The 20,955-nt window shown below is 43.4% G+C and overlaps 1 protein-coding gene across 4 annotated transcripts; it reads right to left on the bottom strand.

The window, feature by feature from the left end:
* Positions 1–64: 64 nt before the first annotated feature.
* Positions 65–19,332, bottom strand: LOC135549904 (integrator complex subunit 3-like). Of its 4 annotated transcripts, none has more exons than XM_064980280.1 (29): positions 19,007–19,332; positions 18,230–18,313; positions 17,251–17,334; positions 15,633–15,746; positions 15,404–15,488; positions 15,158–15,224; positions 14,572–14,713; positions 14,139–14,274; positions 13,943–14,040; positions 12,219–12,410; positions 11,893–11,980; positions 11,549–11,628; positions 9,308–9,399; positions 8,906–9,036; positions 8,169–8,297; positions 7,522–7,654; positions 6,361–6,415; positions 6,099–6,202; positions 5,800–5,964; positions 5,317–5,470; positions 4,116–4,184; positions 3,941–4,016; positions 3,692–3,805; positions 2,822–2,870; positions 2,574–2,741; positions 1,834–1,934; positions 1,606–1,678; positions 1,281–1,437; positions 65–1,017 (listed from the first exon to the last, which is right to left on the bottom strand). In XM_064980280.1, exons 1-29 carry the CDS (start codon positions 19,088–19,090, stop codon positions 940–942), a joined length of 3,102 nt encoding a protein of 1,033 aa, XP_064836352.1. In that variant the 5' UTR covers positions 19,091–19,332; the 3' UTR covers positions 65–939. The 4 variants fall into 4 exon arrangements, with proteins under 4 accessions (XP_064836352.1, XP_064836354.1, XP_064836353.1 ...); XM_064980282.1 differs by having other exon boundaries at positions 8,918–9,036; XM_064980281.1 differs by having other exon boundaries at positions 14,145–14,274.
* Positions 19,333–20,955: the final 1,623 nt, after the last annotated feature.

Genomic DNA, 20,955 nt, shown 5'->3' with positions numbered 1-20,955 from the left:
TTACAACTGACTTGTGTGAAAACAACATTCAAACACATAACATAAGACTGTTTCCACCACTTGGTTCTATTTTTTTGTAGCCCTTTTTTTAATTGTTATGATCTTTTATGAAAATAGTTCAGTAGAAAGACATTTCCATTAAAAAGTTCAGCAACTACATCTGGCTCCTCCATTCATACAGTTTTTATTTCTGACCTCGCATACAGTCCAACCATCTGTGGTTAAAATGATCCAATGAGAGCGTGTCCATGGTCTCGCTTCTTGCCAATCAGAAATGAAGGGTGAACAGGCATGTTGAGTTTTTCAGATGTGGGGCAGGAAAAATTCTCTCTATGGGATTGGGACAAAGGTGACTTTCTCCTTACTTCAACAACTCTCGCACCCCCCCCCCCCTTCCCCCAAAATGGTAGGAATCACTTCAATCTTTGACACGTGCCTCTGTTAAAATCGCCTGGACTGGATGGTCTTGCTGGTTGGTTGGTCGGTCATCATGGTCATGGCTTATAAAATGCTTTGTCTGATGTCTCTAAGTGCAGTGTGATAGGCGGACAACTAAGTGACAATAGAGCAACACATTTACCCCCCAAACATCCAGTCTAGTCATGTAATCCTTTCCTCAAGGATATAGATATCCCTCTCATAACAGTACTCCTGTCAGTCTGTGCCACAGCGACTGGCATTTCCCCTCGGAATGCTCCCCCTGACCAATCCAGCCAGACCAACTGACACAAAGCAGCCAATGACCAGTGAGAGGTGAGGTTGAGTGTCTCCATGGCTCCGGCCAGTAGCACTAGAGTCCACGCGGAGGAGCTCCGACCCCTCTTGTTGAGTGTCTCTGGGGGCGGGGTTTCCTCAGTGGTTTGGAGAAGCTGGTTGGCTGATGGTCCTGTCTACAGGGATGTCACTATGACCGGTGGGAGCAGGTTGGTTGTGGGGCTGTCAGTCGCTGTCCGAGGCCACCGCAGATGAGCCTTTCCTCTTCCTCTTGGGGGCTTTGGGTTTGGAGTCCTCTTCCTCCTGGAGTAGGGGTGGAAATAAAAAAGAGGTTGAAGGAACAAGTGGAGACAGAAATAGCTTCTGAAACCAGGAAAGCTTAAAATAAAACAAATTATAGTGACAGCTGAGGGAGGCACAAAATAGTTATTCTGTTAATTAGCAATTAACAAAACCTAAATCTAATCCTGGTTCTGGAGTGTACAAGAGTATGGGGCTATGTAAGGCTCATCTTAACGCAGCTTCTAAACAGGATATAAAAAGGAAGTTGCCGTAGGAAGACCTACCGAGGCACTGCTAGACGCGCTCTCTTCCTCGTTGCTCACAGGGGTGACCGCTCCCTTACGCGACCGCGGGGAGGAGGCGGGGGCCTTGCGCCGTGACTTGGGAGGCTTGGAGGAGGGCTCTTCGTACTCTTCGGCCAATGAAAAGAGGTCGCTGAATCTGAGGCGGAGACAGAACGGAGGGACACATTCACAATCCTGTCATACTGTTAAGCCGCTATAAGACACGCCTAGGAAACTGTGTGTAATAAAAATACAGAGTATCTCAGTGCAGTCATAGTAGCTTGAAATGATCCCCCGAGGACAGTGAGAGAGTCTGGGGTCTCACCTCATCTTGTGGGCCTCGTCACAGCTGGCCTGGACATGCTGCAGTGCCTGCAGGATGGGAGTCTGTGTGAAGACTGGGGACCCACAGACAGAGTAGGGTCAGAGTTCACTGGGTTAGAGGCGTATTTGGGGGACACTGAGGTTGGTGTATAATGTGGTGTTAGTTTGCTGCTATTGCAGGACAGATGTGTGTGTTTTAGAATAGTAAAACAGTGTGTGTATGTCTCACAGCTGTTCTTGGTGTTGCTGAGGTTAAGCCTCAGGTTGTCCATGTGCTCCAGGATCTGTTCCAGGGTCAGCTGGGCCAGTTTACTGCTGGAGCTGCGCAGACTGGGAGACACACACAGACAATAACAGTCTTTCCTCTTACTCTTGTTACCAGGCTTTAACCTATCAGTCACCAACACAGTGTGCAGGCTTTTGTTCAAGCCCAGCATTTAAAGACTGATTCAACTAATAACCAAGACCATGGGTGATCAGACAGGCTATCTGCAGTGCAGTCAAAACCAACAAAAGCTCAATGAACAGGACCATTAGAACACAACGCTGAAGCCTTTAAACCCACGTGTGTCTCTTCAGTTACAAATTTCTGGACTTTCACACCAATCAATGGTTTTTCTTACCCCCGAGAGATACAGAAAGCACTGTGAAGTAAACAATGCATGGAATGCGAGTATGAAAACTTGGGACTTCAAATCGTTGGAAACAGAATGAAAAATCTTTAGACAGAACTGAGTCGAACACAGATCTTCTGGACTGATATTGTTGTGCTATAACTTGAATTGAAGTATGTGTGTGAGCTATGCGTTTATGAAGCGTGAACCAATTGGATGCCGACATTAGCAATATCCAAACAGTGGATTGATGTAACAAGTCATCAAAGACCTTCTCTGGAGGTAAAGAAAACTATTAAGATTAAGGTAAAAACTCCATCTCGTTAAAAAGTGAAAGCAGTGGACTCGTAGTCACCTCTGGCGTTTGCGTGGCATGTTGTTGTTCTTGATGAGCAGGGCCTTGATATGTTCCCCCAGGACGTCGTCGTGCTTGGCCGCCCAGTGGCGCAGGATACTGGTGGTGAACTGGTCCTCCGGATGGCAGGGCCGACTCAGCACCATCTTCACCATCTCACCACTGGGTCTAAAGGGGGAAGGAGCACCACAGGGATCAGTACCGATGCCACTGCAGAGATACAGTATGTACCTGTAAATATAGCTTACTTTTCCCTGCGTAGTTGCAACAGCAAACAGGAGAGTGCTTCTGGGTGTTCTGGACAGGAAGAGGTACAACGTAAGAATATTATGCCAGTGGTAATACCAGGAAAGAACAGTGTAGAACCATTAACTCATTTTAGTGAAGGTCAATAGCATACCCAGCCCAAATATTCACATTTTGTCATTGAGAGAGCCTAATTTATAATGCAGAAGCTGTACAGTCAGCATGCTATACATGGATGTCAGAACACAGGTTCTCCACTTCCCAGCGCTGTGTGTTTTGACTGACAACGGTTGTAAACTTGAGTACAAAAGATGCGCCCTCCCGCCCCCAAATGGGCTACTTTTCGCTATGTGTTGTCTGAGTGAGGGAAATGCACCTTTAAGTCCAAATTGGCACTTCACATTTCCATATTTGAAAACAAATGTAATTTACAGTATCAACGTTTACAATCGCTATGTTTGATTCACAGGGTGACATGTGTTCTACCCTGGGTTGTCCTGAACAGAATGAGCCTTTGTTGTATTCGTGAAGAAAATTAGCCACAGAACATGCACTTGAATGCAGTCACAACTTAATTCTATGCGCACCAGAATTACACTCTGTCTTAATTACACTCCGCCTTTTGAAAGCCTAACACTGTAAGACCATATTTTACAACTTTGATAGCCATGTTGGCAATAGAATAGGCTTTCAAATGACACCCACCTGACCCAGAATGCAACTAATAATGGAACATTTTTGGATTGCATAAACAGTAATTGTGTGACGGTGGGGACGCAGGGATGTGTACCAAACAAAAGACGACAAGGGCACTGTTGAAGGGGTCAACGGTCTTAGCGATTTAGCTAATAGCGGAGAGCAGTGTATCTCACCTTTGTACTTGAGGTGCTGCAGGATGGGGATAATGGTCTCCAGTGGAATGCTGTGGGCCAGGAAGAGCTGCCAGGCACTGTACTGCTCAAACGTCTCCCATTCCAGAGACTGGACTGTAGGGCAGAGACAATATTTCTTAAAGTGAGACAAGCACACAGTTCATACACATGCACTATGAATCTGCTTTTCTCTGTCTGTGTGTGCTTTTGGTGTGTGTGTGTGTGTGTCTGATGTTATATGTGACTCACTGAGGATATTGAGGACAGAGTCCTTGCGGAACATCACCAGATTGCCAATCATCACGTGACACATCAGCTCCTGAAGCTGAAAGAGAAAAAAATAGTTGGGGGGGGTGGAATGGGAGGGTTGAAGGAGAAAAATACTATGCAGTACTGTATATTTGTGTGTCTGTGGTTAAATTACCTGTGTTGAATCGATGACTGCTACAATCATGTTGAGTAGCTCTCCACTGCGCAATGTCTCATCTGGGAACTACAGAGAGAGGAGGGAGATATAAACAGTGTAACAGTGCCTTCAGTACTCACACCCTTGACCTTTCCCACATTTTGTTGTGTTACAAAGTAGGACTAAAACAATCTACATAAAGTGGAAAAAAATTCCTAACATTGTACATTTTTTTAATGGAAAATAAAACACTACTTCATCGTGATTATAGGTATTCAACCCCGAGTCAATACATGTTAAAATCACCTTTGGCAGCGATTACAAGTCTCTAAGAGCGTTGCACACCTGGATTGTACAATATTTTTACACCTGAACTTATTTAGGCTTGCCATAACAAAATACTTATTGAGTCAAGACATTTCAACTTTTCATTTGTAATTCATTTGTAAACATTTCTAAAACCATGATTCCACTTTGACATTATGGCGTATTGTGTGGAGATCAGTGACACAACATCTCAATTTGATCCATTTAAAATTCAATCTAACACAACAAAATGTGGAAAAAGTCAAGGGGTGTGAATACTTTCTCAATGCACTGTAGATGTTGTCTCTGTGTGTGTACGCACCTCGGCGTAGACGGTGTTTGTGTGTACCTCGGCGTAGATGAAGTTTGTGTGTACCTCGGCGTAGATGAAGTTTGTGTGTACCTCAGTGTATAAGTTTGTGTGTACCTCGGCGTAGAAGAAGTTTGTGTGTACCTCGGCGTAGAAGAAGTTTGTGTGTACCTCGGCGTAGAAGAAGTTTGTGTGTACCTCGGCGTAGAAGAAGTTTGTGTGTACCTCGGCGTAGAAGAAGTTTGTGTGTACCTCGGCGTAGAAGAAGTTTGTGTGTACCTCGGCGTAGAAGAAGTTTGTGTGTACCTCGGCGTAGAAGAAGTTTGTGTGTACCTCGGCGTAGAAGAAGTTTGTGTGTACCTCGGCGTAGAAGAAGTTTGTGTGTACCTCGGCGTAGAAGAAGTTTGTGTGTACCTCGGCGTAGAAGAAGTTTGTGTGTACCTCGGCGTAGAAGAAGTTTGTGTGTACCTCGGCGTAGAAGAAGTTTGTGTGTACCTCGGCGTAGAAGAAGTTTGTGTGTACCTCGGCATAGAAGAAGTTTGTGTGTACCTCGGCGTAGAAGAGGTTTGTGTGTACCTCGGCGTAGAAGAAGTTTGTGTGTACCTCGGTGTAGATGGATGGTGTGAGATAGCAGAGCAGCCTGATGTCGTCCTCCTGGCAGGCCTTCATGTCCATCATGAGACAGGTGTGCAGGTCTCCCAGCGCTGTGGCCTGGGCAAACGACTCGTACAGACTCATCTTCCCCATCGCTGCTTTACTGTGGTGGGAGACAATGTTACAACAACGTTAGAACTAGGTTACAGCTATGCTGCAACAATGGTACAACAACGTTAGATCAAGTGCTGTTAAACCAACAGAGCAGTGCGAGGGCAAAAATGTGTCCAGGCTCATGTCTCCATTGACTGATTTATCAATGTAGAAAGAACGTTACCAGCAGCATTAGAGAAACTAAAACAGTGGACGGTTGTAACAATCATTTCTAGCGAACAGCAAAATATCTAACCCACTACTCCCTCAGCTTCCCTGAAACCAAGGGCTCCCTTTCCTTGCCAATGCTAAGTAGTGTGGTGGACCCAGTCCCTTCACCTGGCCCTGAGGTAGTAAAGCAGGTGATAGCCGATCTTGGGCTGTTTCTGGTAGAGCTCCGCCAGCATCTCCAGCAGCACTGAGAAGCCACTGTTGTCCTCTTGCATCTGACACAGGTTCCTGAACACCAGGCACACAGGTTTACACACAGACTCCTCCAGCGACCTGGGAACACACAACAAAGTTAATATTCTATAGACTTCGTCTTTTTTCGCATGTATACACAAATGCACGGCACAGACAGTCTTACCCCCTAACCAGGCCATGTTGACGCCATCAGAAGGCGCACATTAACTTACTCTTCTGTGATGTCGTCAGGCAGTACGTCTCCTCTGAAGTGGCCCTTGAAGAGCTCAGCCAGACAGGAGGCCAGAGTGGACATCTGCTCTGAGTCAAAGTCCTCCTGAGAGAGAGAGAGAGCATGCGAGACGAGGGAGGGAGGAGAGACAGAAAGGGGACATCAATAAACCACAGAGAATTCCCATTTCCCCCACAAGATATACGATTACCCAAATAAATATCTGTATTTAACCACTGTTGTATATTTTCTTGCTGACTCACCTCCAGGACCAGGTCCACTATCTCCTGCATGACTTCACAATGTGCCTCTGTGTCACTGTTGGAGAGATGGGGAAAGGAAATAATTATTGAAGAGCCCATTTCGATTAAGATGTCCTCTGCTGCAATCAGTAATGTTGTTGCAATCAGCAATGAGAACACTTGACAGCAATGGGAGTGAATGGGTGAGTGATGGGGGAGGGGGCTGAGAGATGAAGTATGAAAGTGGCTCTCCAAATCAAAGGAAGCAAAATGGCCGAAAGCAGCCAACCTACTCGTGAGCTAGGCAGAGGAGCGGAGCTAATGGCATTATTGTCAACATCTCTCCAATCCTTACAGATCTACATGTTACCACTGTGAAATGGGTAAAGCAGCGATCAAATCAAATCAAAGTTTATTTGTCACGTGCGCCAAATACAACACGTGTAGGTAGACCTTAGTGAAATGCTTACTTACAGGCCCTAACCAATAGTGCAAAAAAGGTATTAGGTGAACAATAGGTAAGTAAAGAAATAAAACAACAGTAAAAAGATAGGCTATATACAGTAGCGAGGCTACATACAGACACCGGTTAGTCAGGCTGATTGAGGTAGTATGTACATGTAGGTATGGTTAAAGTGACTATGCATATATGATGAACAGAGAGTAGCAATAGTGTAAAAGAGGGGTTGGCGGGTGGTGGGACACAATGCAGAATGCACAGTTAGCCAATGTGCGGGAGCACTGGTTGGTCGGGCCAATTGAGGTAGCATGTACATGAATGTATAGTTAAAGTGACTATGCATATATGATAAACAGAGTAGCAGCAGCGTAAAAAGAGGGGTTGGGGGGAGGCACACAATGCAAATAGTCCGGGTAGCCATTTGATTACCTGTTCAGGAGTCTTATGGCTTGGGGGTAAAAACTGTTGAGAAGCCTTTTTGTCCTAGACTTGGCACTCCGGTACCGCTTGCCATGCGGTAGTAGAGAGAACAGTCTACGACTGGGGTGGCTGGGGTCTTTGACAATTTTTAGGAACTTCTCCAACTCTTGTCACGTTCACTGATGTTGGCTTTGGCATATGTCTTATGCCAATAAGGCTAATTGAATTTAACTTAGTGAGTGTGTTTGTTAAGACAAATAAATGTCCCGCTGTGAGAGTCCAGTCACATCCACTCTACTAACCTTCCTTTCTGTAACTGCAACACCTTCTCCTTCATTGTGTCGTCCAACTGATCCACGTAGGGAGTGATGTCAGCGGGCTCCTCAATGACGGCCTCTTTGATTGGGTGGAATCTGAACTCCCGCTTTTTATTGCCTGTCATAACCAAAATGAGAGGTCAGCCAATGACTTGATGTGGATGAGTACGAAGCAGAGTGAGAGTGAGGCCCTAATATGTTTCCAGTCTTTTGAATTGGATTATGAGTTTCGAAATTGTTTTTCAAATGCAAGTTTCTGATTTGGCTTCATCTAAGATAAAACTCAGTGTTAAGGCATTAAGGTTCATCTATGTTAAAAGAGGGCTTCATCTATCGAAGGCAAAATAAATCTAACGGGGTGATAATCTGAGTTGAGATGATGCTAGTGATAGGCCTGGTCCCAGATCTGTTTGTGTTGTCTATCCAACTCCTATGGTCATTGTCACCCATAGGAGTTGGCAAGGACAGACAGATTTGGGAGCAAGCTAGATAATGCTCATTTGGTATAAAATGCAGCAGAATATATTGTACCCATTTAAGTGTTGAGTCTGGTGTAGTTCAACGTTAACATGGTTCTAACATATTATCTGGTATCTGTGTTGAGTGGAGTAATAAAATGTGTCCTTCCTTACCCTCACCCTTGTTGTTAACCTCCTCCTCATCGTCGCTGAAGGCAGCCTCCGTGTTGTCGTAGCAACCATCCTCCTTGTCAAGCAGAACATGATTGTCCATCTCCAAGGAAACAGACTCCTCCATTTTCACTGAGGAGCAAAAGGTGATCAGACAACATTGTAAAGTAGCGGCAAGCAAACACAGGAGGTTCTCAAATAAAGGCAACACTGGAATAACAGTGTAATGCATACACATTTAAAACACCTGCATATTATTTTCCTGGTTAACCTAATTCAAAATTGAATCATCCAAACGGGGACAATTTAAGTTAACTGTTAGTTGCACCTCAACGCAATTCAATAAAGTCGTATTGAATTGAAAACACTTTACTTTCATGCTCTAGTTTAGGGTTCCTTTTCTAGATGGAACATTCAGCCGACACGTTTATCCCAAGCCACTTCCAGTTGACACATAGCAGCCTCTGCTCTTGGACTAGGGCTTCCCTAGTTTCCCTACTGTTACTCGAAATAGGCTAGTTTCAACTCTACACATTACACATTACACCATGAAGCATGATTGAAAAAGGTTGCTTCTTTCCAAATCCCTCCATCAAATGTCTTTGGGTGTTATTGTGCATGTCTGGGGGAGGATGGTTGAAGAGAAGTAACTGTAGTGAGCCTTGTAAAGAAACTCATCTTCAAGGACCACCAACAGTGTTCCTTCATTCATTCATGTTAACAAATAAAAGTTGAATTACTTTCATTTGCACCTTCATCCCTTCCCTCAGTAGGGGGTGAGGGGGAACTGCAGAACTCAGCGAAGCGTTCCCTCAGCATGGAGCGCAGCTCCCGATCCAGTTTGGGGTTGTCAAACAGAGGAGCTAGATGACTGTGGGAGGAAAATACAGACCGATTAGGGGGTTAAAATAAGGGCGATAAAGATTCACTGACATAAAATGTAATAAAATCAAATCACTGATGATACCAAAATTACTTGATCAAAAATGTTAAATCTGCAGAGGTTCAATTTAAATATATATGTTAATATATATTATGTTATATGTTTTTTTATGTACAACTGTGTCCAAGGTCAAATATATCCCATGATGGCTGGTGGTGGTGGGTGCATGAATGTGTGCGAGTGAGAGAGAATGACTCACGCCAGTACTCTTTTCTCCATGATGAAGGTGAGAGAGTTGAAGACACCCTGCCGCACCTGCCCCTCCAGAGGGGGGAAAAAGTGAGGGATGATCTGTGAGGGAGAAAGAGGAGGGGGGGAAGAGAGCAAAACAGAGTAGGATCAGTTGAAGGCAAGAGAGAGTATTTTTTTTTAGATGAGTCAAGCATCTGCGCGAACGCCAAAATACCACAACTTCTCTAAAGCATGGCACAACTAACACCAATGCAAGGTATTATTAAACTTCCTCACTGCTGTAAATGTACCACTCGCTTCCCAACTCAGACAAAACGGGTGAATACTAGAGGTCAACCGATTATGATTTTTCAACGCCGATACCGATTATTGGAGGACCAAAAAAGGACGATACCGATTAAACGGACGATTTTTACATATATATTTGTAATAATGACAATTACAACAATACTGAATGAACAATGAACACTTTTATTTTAACTTAATATAATACATCAATAAAATCAATTTAGTCTCAAATAAATGAAACATGTTCAATTTGGTTTAAATAATGCAAAAACAATGTGTTGGAGAAGAAAGTAAAAGTGCAATATGTGCCATGTAAAAGTTCCTTGCTCAGAACATGAGAACATATGAAAGCTGGTGGTTCCTTTTAACATGAGTCTTCAATATTCCCAGGTAAGACGTTTTAGGTTGTAGTTATTATAGGACTATTTCTCTCTATACCATTTGTATTTCCTATACCTTTAACTATTGGATGTTCTAATAGGTACTTTAGTATTGCCAGCCTAATCTCGTGAGTTGATAGGCTTGAAGTCATAAACAGCACAATGCTTGAAGCATTGCGAAGAGCTGCTGTCAAACGCAGGAAAGTGCTGTTTGAATGAATGCTTACGAGCATGCTGCTGCCTACTACCGCTCAGTCAGACTGCTCTATCAAATCATATACTTAATTATAATATAATAAACACACAGAAATACGAGCTGTAGGTCATTAATATGGTCAAATCCGGAAACTATCATTTCGAAAACAAAACATTTATTCTGTCAGTGAAATATGGAACCGTTCTGTATTTTATCTAATGGGTGGCATCCCTAAGTCTAAATATTGCTGTTACATTGCACAACCTTCAATGTTATGTCCTAATTACGTAAAATTCTGGCAAATTAGGTTGCAACGAGCCATGTGGCCCAAACTGTTGCATATACTCTGACTCTGCGTTCAATGAAGGCAAGAGAAGTGACACAATTTTCCTAGTTTAATATTGCCTGCTAACATGAATTTAAAAAAACTAAATATGCAGGTTTAAAAAAATATACTTCTGTGTATTGATTTTAAGAAAGACATTGATATTTATGGTTAGGTACATTCGTGTAACGATTGTGCTTTTTTCGCAAATGTGCATTTGTTAAATCATTCCCCGTTTGGCGAAGTTGGCTGTCTTTGTGAGGAAGAAATGGTCTTCACAGAGTTCGCAACGAGCCAGGCGGCCCAAACTGCTGCATATACCCCGACTCTGTTGCACAGAACGTTAGAGAAGTGACACAATTTCCCTAGTTAAAATAAATTAACGTTAGCAGGCAATATTAACTAAATATGCAGGTTTAAAAATATATACTTGTGTATTGATTTTAAGAAAGGAATTGATGTTTATGGTTAGGTACACATTGGTGCAACGACAGTGCTTTTTTTGCAAATGCGCTTGTTAAATCACCCATTTGGCGAAGTAGGCTGTGATTCAATGATAAATTAACAGGCACCGCGTCGATTATATGTAACGCAGGACAAGCTCGATAAACTAGTAATATCTTCAACCATGTGTAGTTAACTAGTGATTATGTTATTAAGATTGATTGTTTTTCATAAGATAAGTTGAATGCTAGCTAGCATCTTACCTTGGCTCCTTGCTGCACTCGCATAACAGGTAGTCAGCCTGCCACGCAGTCTCCTCGTGGAGTGTAATGCAATCGGCCATGATCGGTGTCCAAAAATGCTGATTACCGATTGCTATGAAAACTTGAAATCGGCCCTAATTAATCGGCCATTCCGATTAATCGGTCGACCTCTAGTGAATACGGCAGGAAATGTCAAAACATCTCTTCGCTCTCTAATGCTTTGCTAACACACTGAGCATTGAAGCACATGTCAATAAAGTCTATTCCACTTTGAATAGCTAAAAAAGTGGTACATTCACCACAATTAAGTGATCTGAATGAGCTCTGTTGTGTAATGTGTGCACCCACTCACCCGACACATGAAGTCCAGGAGAGTGGCAGTGATGGCTGGATGAGGTTTCATGGAGTGGTGCATCACTAAGATGGCTGGCTCTGAGAGAGGGAGGGGGAAGAGAGAACGGATGGGTCAACCATGAAAAGAGAAAGAGACAAAAGTGCATACTGTGGCGGATAGAGAAGGTGATAGCAGAAATGCGTCCATCCTGTAACCTCTGTTCCAGTTTACTCGTTATTCTAATATACCACGAACCCAACACCCGCATGTTTTCCCTACTTCTAAACATTTAGCTGAGCACATTGGTCCCTTACTCTACACACAAAGAGATACAGGTAGTGGTTTCTGTTCCCCCGTCTTACCTATGTTCATGATGCTGTCCTTCTCTGGGCTGAAGAAGAGCCAGTCGTAGAACAGGGCAAGCTTGGCATTCGAGGCCGCCACGTTAGACTAAAGACGCAAGTAATAAAACATTTAAATATTTCAATGTAATTACTATTTTACAATTATCTGTATGGGTAAAATCCAGGTAAATAGTTGTAAATACGAGGTAAATTCAAAAAGCTTTATTGTTTACTAGATTAACATTAGACAGAAAATAATCTTGGGCATACTATACAATAAATCATTACCCATCTTTGCATTAATGTGCCTTAACGTTATAACCAATCTTTGCCCTGCCCCTTACCGTGCAGGTGGTGAGCAGCCAGCCAATGATAGCCCAGCGGGGCAGGATGTCAGAGCTCAGCACCTCATTGGATGGGTGCACCACGCCGCAGATGTAGCGAATCAGGTCACAGCGCAGCGACTGGCTCTCTGCCGTGGACAGGTACTGTCTCTGGAACCAGTCCTGGTAGCGCTTCTGCTGGCCAAATCGCACCTACAGGGAGAGGATAGGCATAAAGGAATGTGTATGTGCATGTACTTTGTGTGTGTACCGTCCTGAGACGTGTTGTAGTGTGTGTGTGTGTGTGTACCTTCCTGAAATGTGTTGTAGTGTGTGTGTACCGTGTTGTAGTGTGTGTGTACTGTCCCGATATGTGTTGTAGTGTGTGTGTGTGTGTACTGTCCCGAGATGTGTTGTAGTGTGTGTGTGTGTGTACTGTCCCGAGATGTGTTGTAGTGTGTGTGTGTGTGTACTGTCCCGAGATGTGTTGTAGTGTGTGTGTGTGTACTGTCCCGAGATGTGTTGTAGTGTGTGTGTGTGTGTGTGTACTGTCCTGAGATGAGATGTGTTGTAGTGTGTGTGTGTGTGTCCCGAGATGTGTTGTAGTGTGTGTGTGTGTACTGTCCTGAGATGTGTTGTAGTGTGTGTGTGTGTACTGTCCTGAGATGTGTTGTATGTGTGTGTGTTGTAGTCCTGAGATGTGTGTGTGTGTGTGTGTGTACTGTCCCGAGATGTGTTGTAGTGTGTGTGTGTGTACTGTCCCGAGATGTGTTGTGATGTGTGTGTGTGTGTGTACTGTGTGTGTTGTAGTGTACTGTCCTGAGATGTGTTGTAGTGTGTGTGTGTGTACTGTCCCGAGATGTGTTGTAGTGTGTGTGTGTGTACTGTCCCGAGATGTGTTGTAGTGTGTGTGTGTGTACTGTCCCGAGATGTGTTGTAGTGTGTGTGTGTGTACTGTCCCGAGATGTGTTGTAGTGTGTGTGTGTGTACTGTCCCGAGATGTGTTGTAGTGTGTTGTACTGTGTGTGTGTGTGTGTGTGTGTGTACTGTCCTGAGATGTGTTGTAGTGTGTGTGTGTGTCCTGTGTTGTAGTGTGTGTGTGTATGTGTGTCCTCCTGAGATGTGTTGTAGATGTGTGTGTGTGTGTGTGTGTGTACTGTCCTGAGATGTGTTGTATGTGTGTGTGTGTACTGTCCTGAGATGTGTTGTAGTGTGTGTGTGTGTACTGTCCTGAGATGTGTTGTAGTGTGTGTGTGTGTACTGTCCTGAGATGTGTTGTAGTGTGTGTGTGTGTACTGTCCTGAGATGTGTTGTAGTGTGTGTGTGTGTACTGTCCTGAGATGTGTTGTAGTGTGTGTGTGTGTACTGTCCTGAGATGTGTTGTAGTGTGTGTGTGTGTGTGTGTGTACTGTCCTGAGATGTGTTGTAGTGTGTGTGTGTGTGTGTACTGTCCTGAGATGTGTTGTAGTGTGTGTGTGTGTACTGTCCTGAGATGTGTTGTGTGTTGTAGTGTGTGTGTGTGTGTCCTGAGATGTGTTGTACTGTCCTGAGATGTGTTGTTGTAGTGTGTGTGTGTGTACTGTCCTGAGATGTGTTGTAGTGTGTGTGTGTGTGTGTACTGTCCTGAGATGTGTTGTAGTGTGTGTGTGTGTGTGTACTGTCCTGAGATGTGTTGTAGTGTGTGTGTGTGTGTGTGTGTGTGTGTGTGTGTGTGTGTGTGTGTGTGTGTGTGTGTGTGTGTTTACCCTGGAGGTCATGAAGAGCAGTTTGGTTTCCATGTCTGGTGTGAGGCGACAAGCCAGGAACTTGCGGGATGTGCGAGCGGTCAGGAGCTGCAGCAAACCTATAGAACCAGAGAGAGAGAGAGTTAGAACTGAGCCACGGGTCTCACACACACACAGACACACACAGACCCACCCCTGCTTAACGACACTCTCTTACCCTTACCAGTGAACTGAGGGCTGAGGGCCTGGGGGTTGTGGAGCAGGTCTTTCCACAGTAGCTCCATCTCTGGGATCCGGGCCACGATCTGCAGCAGGCGCACCAGGTCTCTCCCAATGATAAAACACTCCATAAACTAGACAGGGATGAGGGGAGGAGAGAGAAAGAGGGGAATATGTCATTACATTCAATTATTGAATTTCTGTGTGGAAATTCCCCATTGTCAAACCAAGATACAGTATAATAAGTTTGTCTGTGTTCATGGGCATATACGATACGACACAAATCTTCTTTCTCTTCTGTCCTCAAGACTCCATACGCATCTTCGCTCCAAATCTACTCCGCCCTCATTCCCTTAATCACTATATTGCTCTTCTCCTTACCTCGCGTATGCCATTACATCATTCCCTCCTTCATTCCTCTCCTCCCTTACCTTCTCTCGGAGCAGGCCGATACACAAGTCAACCTCCTTCTGTCTGAGGACCAGCAGTGCCGGGGTGCCGTGGTCCACGATGAGGCGCAGGTAGGTGTACACGGACATGGCTATCAGCATGCCACTCTTCAGCACCCACTCCCTGAGAGACGACGAAGAGACAAGAGATGATTGTAGTTCTTGCAGAGAGACTGTTGTGCGCTAAACCAAACGAGTCCAAAAGTGTGAGTGTGTTATAAACCTAGAGTTCAGGCGGTCCTTCACGCTTCAGCGAACCAAGAAAAGGAGGGGTGCTTAACAACAATGACAAATTCCCGAGAAGAGCATACTAAGTAAAACTCCCACAGTACTAATATGAGCCAAAAAGGAGTTGGAGCACTCAACAGAAATCACTTCTGGCAGTTTTTATTGGTAAGCCCTTCTCATGTATTGTGAGCCTACTTCAAAGCATGACATATTTAAAAAAAAAATAATAATAATAATAATAGTGTGTGATATGTTTTTTGCCTTATGAACCAGTTTGACTTTTATTGCATGACAATAATGGAGTGAAAGAGTGTTTCCTGTTGATCGCTCTCCAACACACCTTTGATCCAGCAGTATGTCCAGAACATTCTCAGCCAGCCACAGGTTCTTACTGGTGATGTCTCCTCCTGGACACAGGAAAAAAAATAAATCCAGAGATGCTCAATCAAGCAAACCAACACAGAGACTACAGACAAAAGGTGAGGAAGCCATTTTATCTTGACACAATTTAGACGCGAGAGGAACGGTGAAACAAGACACTACTCAAAGCAGTGAAACCAACAGTACACATAGTGAATGGACTGACCTGCGATCTGCTTCATAAGGGTCATGAGGACGCCGTCCGCGCCGATCACGCCACTCTTCACCAGCTCCCTCACCAACCACACCAACTGAAGGGAGAGAGAAGGGCGAGATCGTTAGTCAATCACTTGCTCATTAGAAAACATCCACATGTGTATTGTGTCAATAAAGCTAACTGTATTGAGAGCACGGAAACGGTTTCTGCCTTTTCTACATGGAGACAAACTGTTGACCTGTGTGCGGCACACGTCCTGCAGCTTGAGGAACTTCTCCATGAGGATCTGGTTGATCTTGATCAGGATCACGTTCATGCCGTCCCTATTCACCAGGGTCAGGTCTCTGTAGCACTGTGGAGAGTAAAGTCAAATACAGTAGATTAGAAACTGGGTGGGCCGAGCCCTGAATGCTGATTGGCTGACAGCCGTGGTATATCAGACCGTATACCAAGGTTATGACAAAACATTTATTTTTTACAGCTCTAATTATGTTGGTAACCAGGTTATAATAGCAATAAGGCAGCTTGGGGGTTTGTGATATATGGCCATATACTACACCTCCTCGGGACTTATTGCTTAAGTACAATATAGTAAAGTAGAGAATATGTAAGTCTTTATTATAACCAAAGGCTAATTTGCTTTGCAGCATATGGACATACTGTACAGTGTCCATACAACATAGTGTGATAATTAACAGATTTGTGCCTCAATAGGGCCTACTGCATAAATAGTGTAATGTGGATTCAATTAAACTGAGCACCCAGACAAGCATGTTCAGGTGACAAGGATTTAGAGAGGCCACAGGAATACTACAGAAGTTGACCATTCTTTTATTTTATTTGATTGTTTTATTGACAGCGAAAGTCAGAATGCAGAGGGGAGACGGATACAGAGGAAGAGAGACAAGACGGATACAGAGGAAGAGAGACAAGAAGGGGTGAGAGGATTCATAACCAAAGCTCCAGGGGTATGTGTACTCTGGAGTATGTAGGGCTAAACACCACACTCGGGGACATTATTTCAAAAATGGTGAAATTATTCTTATTGATTTTCCCAAGTCGTAATTCATAAAGGCCCAAACTGTCCCATTCTATAGTACCTTATGGTGGAAATGTTGATGTGTCATCATAAGGTATACTGATCATATACAGTCTGAAGGTGTGTGTTTATAATACTGGTGTTAGGTGGTTTAGGAAATGAGATGTGTATCAAGTGTGTGTGATACTGGTGGTCACACACAGTGGTTTTGGAGGCTGCAGTGTGTGCCGTTATAGTGTTGTGTGTGTAATAAATATGAGTGTCTGTACTGTGTGTGTGTGTTCTGTTCGCGTGGCAGCCACAAATGTAAAATGTGTCAATATTGACAAGAACAGTGAAGCTTCAGAGTATAGCATGAACGTTTGTGAAGTGTTTGCAGCGTATGTGATGTACAGATTGGGTTGTGGAGTATGTATAATTCCATTCATATCAGGGAGACTAAAATATTTGAGGTATTAGGGTTGGAATTACATGCTGAGCATAAGTGTGGATAACAGCACACTATTTTTTGTCCACTCACAAGACTCACTATGTAAGCTAATTCAAACGTTTGGTGTGTGTATAATGAATGCAATCAATGGTGCTATGATCATGAGGGCTTTCCGACCCTCTTGGTTTGACCCGGAGTCTCCCAGAATTGGCTTTTGACTGCCGGCGAACAATAAAGCTATTCTAGGGTATTTTGAAAATGCAATAATGAAGGTAGAGATCTTAGACTGAATTGGCAACCCCAATAATCATATGAAATGATAATGTGTATAATAATGATGTGAAGTATGATAATGCTGATAAGGATAACGTAATAACAATGCCTTACCCTCTGTGCCTGTGGAGGCTCGGTGAGCAGCAGAGCGAAGAGTCCCAGACACACCTCCTCGTGCTGCTGGGGGCCCTTACACACCTGGAGGATGAGGAGAATATGACAATGTTACCGTGCCACTTAATCTACACATGATATGGCTGTAGCCTCCATTATAATGGGTCAGGTTGGCATTTATTGTCATGAATCTGGCCCTGGTGGCAGTTTTGCAAAGTGGTCACTATCTGACACAGCTACAAAGTCATAAAATATGATTTTAAAACTAACCTTAAAGCCTAACCCTAACCTTAAATAAGACCATATAGACATTTTCACATTGCAGCTGGTCAAAAGCAGACCATGTGCTCTCCCAGAAGCTTGGCTGATGCGTAAAACCTGTGAATTCAGACAAACAAAAGGTGTAATCTGTCTTCACTCAAAAAGATGTTGCATAAAGCCAACTTCATTTTTTATTTATTTTTTATGTTTTCACTGCATCAGGGATAGCGTACGCAGAGGTTTTGGCATTGCAGCCTTCTTCAGTGTGTAGGTACCATCTAGTGGAAATTGCTCAGTTCTGCCTCCAGGTCAAGATTCCCGACAATAAGCATCTACCTGCTTATCATTGTGTTGACATTGGAAGCTTTATCAATATCAAGGATTCATGTCACTTGAACCGATTCAATTCAACATAAAAGCCGAGCCTACAGGTAGCATACGGTACATAATCCTACACTTCTCAATATGCTTATGAAGCAGATGTACTACGTCCTTTAACTACTCACATTTACAAATGGCATTGCAAAAATGTTTACGAGAAAGGATCAATTACAAGGCCAACTCTGATTCGTCTGACCATAGTCACATTCTATTAAGATTCAATTAGATCCTGAGGCTCAATACAAACATGCAAGTAGCCACATCTCAACTGCACATTCTAGCATGCAGTGTCCAATCCCATGGTGATGGACTATTAGTGAAAGGGCAAGGGACTCACATTAGCTGTGATGGCATCGTTGGCCTCACGCTCTGACAGGCCATTTGTCAACGAAGTGACAATCCCCACACACCTCTCCAAACGCTGATGGATAAAAACAAAAAAATAATGTTAACCACGAAAACAGATACACACACAAACGTAGATAGCCCCGAATCATTCAGAAGTCACATAATGTGGGCATACAGATGGACAACAACAAAAAAACACAAAAAGCCACAGAGCAACACAGCAGGCTCACACCCATAGGAGAAAAAAAGTCTGAGAAATCACACACACACAGAAACAGCAGACAAACAACAGAATGTGTTGAAGCCTCTGTCAATTGAGCTGGATACATACTGTATGAAAATGTCTAACCCATCTGGTGTGGAGATTAGGCCATAGATTTTTTTTTAGAGGGAAGAATCACTACAAGGGTAGTGTCAGAAAAGGTACTGTATTGACATGTGTATGATGACCTTTGCGCATGTGCATAGGCTCGTGTCTCATCCATATGTTTACATAAATAGCATACTAAATGCTACGTTAAATTCAGCTGGATTCCCCATCGTTTAAACCCACGTCAACAAAGCACAAATACGTGCTGCAAACCTACACATGCTAGACTAGTAAATGCCTTGCTGAATGATAGCTAGCAACATGCAGGCGAGGCTATTCTGTAAAATGGTTCCGTGTCTTTGTATTCGTGAATGTTTTTTTACGTGCTGTATGGTTGAACAGCTGTTTGTATGATAGAGCATCACTTATTGATAATATGTTATATAGTAAACCTACCTCCTCAAGCTCATCTTTTGCGTCCAGGGTCGTGGACACCAATAGGCGACCCTGCGGTTTCCCCTTTGCCGGTGAAGGCTCCATCACCTCCCGCCTCGCTTCGTCTGGCCCCAGAGGACTTGAGGGGTTAGACACTGGGGTTCGGGGAAAATTCTAAATGATTTTCTTGTATCAATGGAGCGCCTCTAACACTAGACAGTTGTTTAGACTCTCTTTACACGCTCTTCGTCGGATACCATGTGTTTCTTTTACTTGGTTTGGCCACCTTTCACTCTCACTCCAGTGCTTTCGACTGTGTCCGAATAAAACAAACTAACTTCCGGAGGGCATGGTGGCCTAGCGGAAGTATTCCTTCACAGAGCAAGTAGAAGGGAGGAGCAGTAGTCACTTTTTTAGCCAATCATTGATCTAGTTATTTTGAATGACATAATGGTTTACCAATGAACGCAGAGGTTAACCGGCAAATGAGAAGCGATGTAACTTGAACAGAAATAGTTTTGAGTATTGATATCAACACATTTGTGTCCCTTTGTAAGGATAGAACAGAAAAGTCTCATGACGGATTTTTTGTTATTGAATTGTGTGCATTGAAACACAATCTGGATAATTGTTCTTCTTAAAAAAAATAGCATTCAGACCAATTACCTTTTAATTAATACATTTTACAGTTCATTAAGCAAAACGTTGGAAACGTGGTTGATATTAGGTATAGCTGCCTATAGTATATAGCCTACTCCAAGTTAAATGTTGTGCTTTTGTGAGTGACAAGAAAAGTTTGTGGTCAACTACTAGCTATATATTTATACCACTTGATGGCGCAACAACCCATGTCAACGAACAAGCGGGGGGGGGGGGGGGGGGGGGGGGGGGGGGCACCACACCACACCACACCACACCCATCAAAGTTGCCCATCCCTGATCTACAGGGAAACTAATTACCCCATTCTTAGGCTCTAAATGCTTTAGTGTCAATAGTGTCTTCTGACCGGGGAGTTTTGTTAAGAGCCCCGACGCTTGATGTAAACTGCTCACTGGTCACCATAGCATCTCCCACCTGTAGCACACGCTCCAGCAGGTATATTATCTCTCTTGTCACCCCCAAAACCAATTCTTTCTTTGGCCGCCTCTCCTTCCAGTTCTCTGCTGCCAATGACTGGAACGAACTACAAAAAGCACTGAAACTGGAAACACTTATCTCCCTCACTAGCTTTAAGCACCAACTGTCAGAGCAGCTCACAGATTACTGCACCTGTACATAGCCCACCTATATTTTAGCCCAAACAACTACCTCTTTCCCTACTGTATTTAATTTATTTATTTATTTTTGCTCCTTTGCACCCCGTTATTTTTTATTTCTACTTTGCACATTCTTCCATTGCAAATCTACCATTCCAGTGTTTTACTTGCTATATTGTATTTACTTTGCCACCATGGCCTTTTTTGCCTTTACCTCCCTTATCTCACCTCATTTGCTCACATCGTATATAGACATGTTTATACTGTATTATTGACTGTATGTTTGTTTTACTCCATGTGTAACTCTGTGTCGTTGTATGTGTCGAACTGCTTTGCTTTATCCTGGCCAGGTTGCAATTGTAAATGAGAACCTGTTCTCAACTTGCCTACCTGGTTATATAAAGGTGAAATAAATAAATAAAATAAATTAATTAACACGCATTGCTTGTGGTACTGTTTTGAAAACATAAGGAATGTATATTTGATATCAGCAAGAAATTATTTTGATAAAACAAAAGGTTAAATTACTACACACCACAGTAGGTTGGAAGTATCTTAATTTGGGAGAACGGGATCATGGTAATGACAGAGGCAACCACCTATGCTAATTAGCTATCTAGCATGCTCCAAACACCTGTGTGTAAGTGTAACTCGGGAAGTGTAGTTTCGTCAGATGGACGCATCCTTAGCTGTATGGATCTATGCAAAACTGC

Source organism: Oncorhynchus masou, chromosome 12 (assembly GCF_036934945.1).
Source record: "Oncorhynchus masou masou isolate Uvic2021 chromosome 12, UVic_Omas_1.1, whole genome shotgun sequence".
Taxonomy (NCBI): Eukaryota; Metazoa; Chordata; class Actinopteri; order Salmoniformes; family Salmonidae; genus Oncorhynchus; species Oncorhynchus masou.
This window is presented reverse-complemented; position numbering and strand designations above follow the sequence as displayed.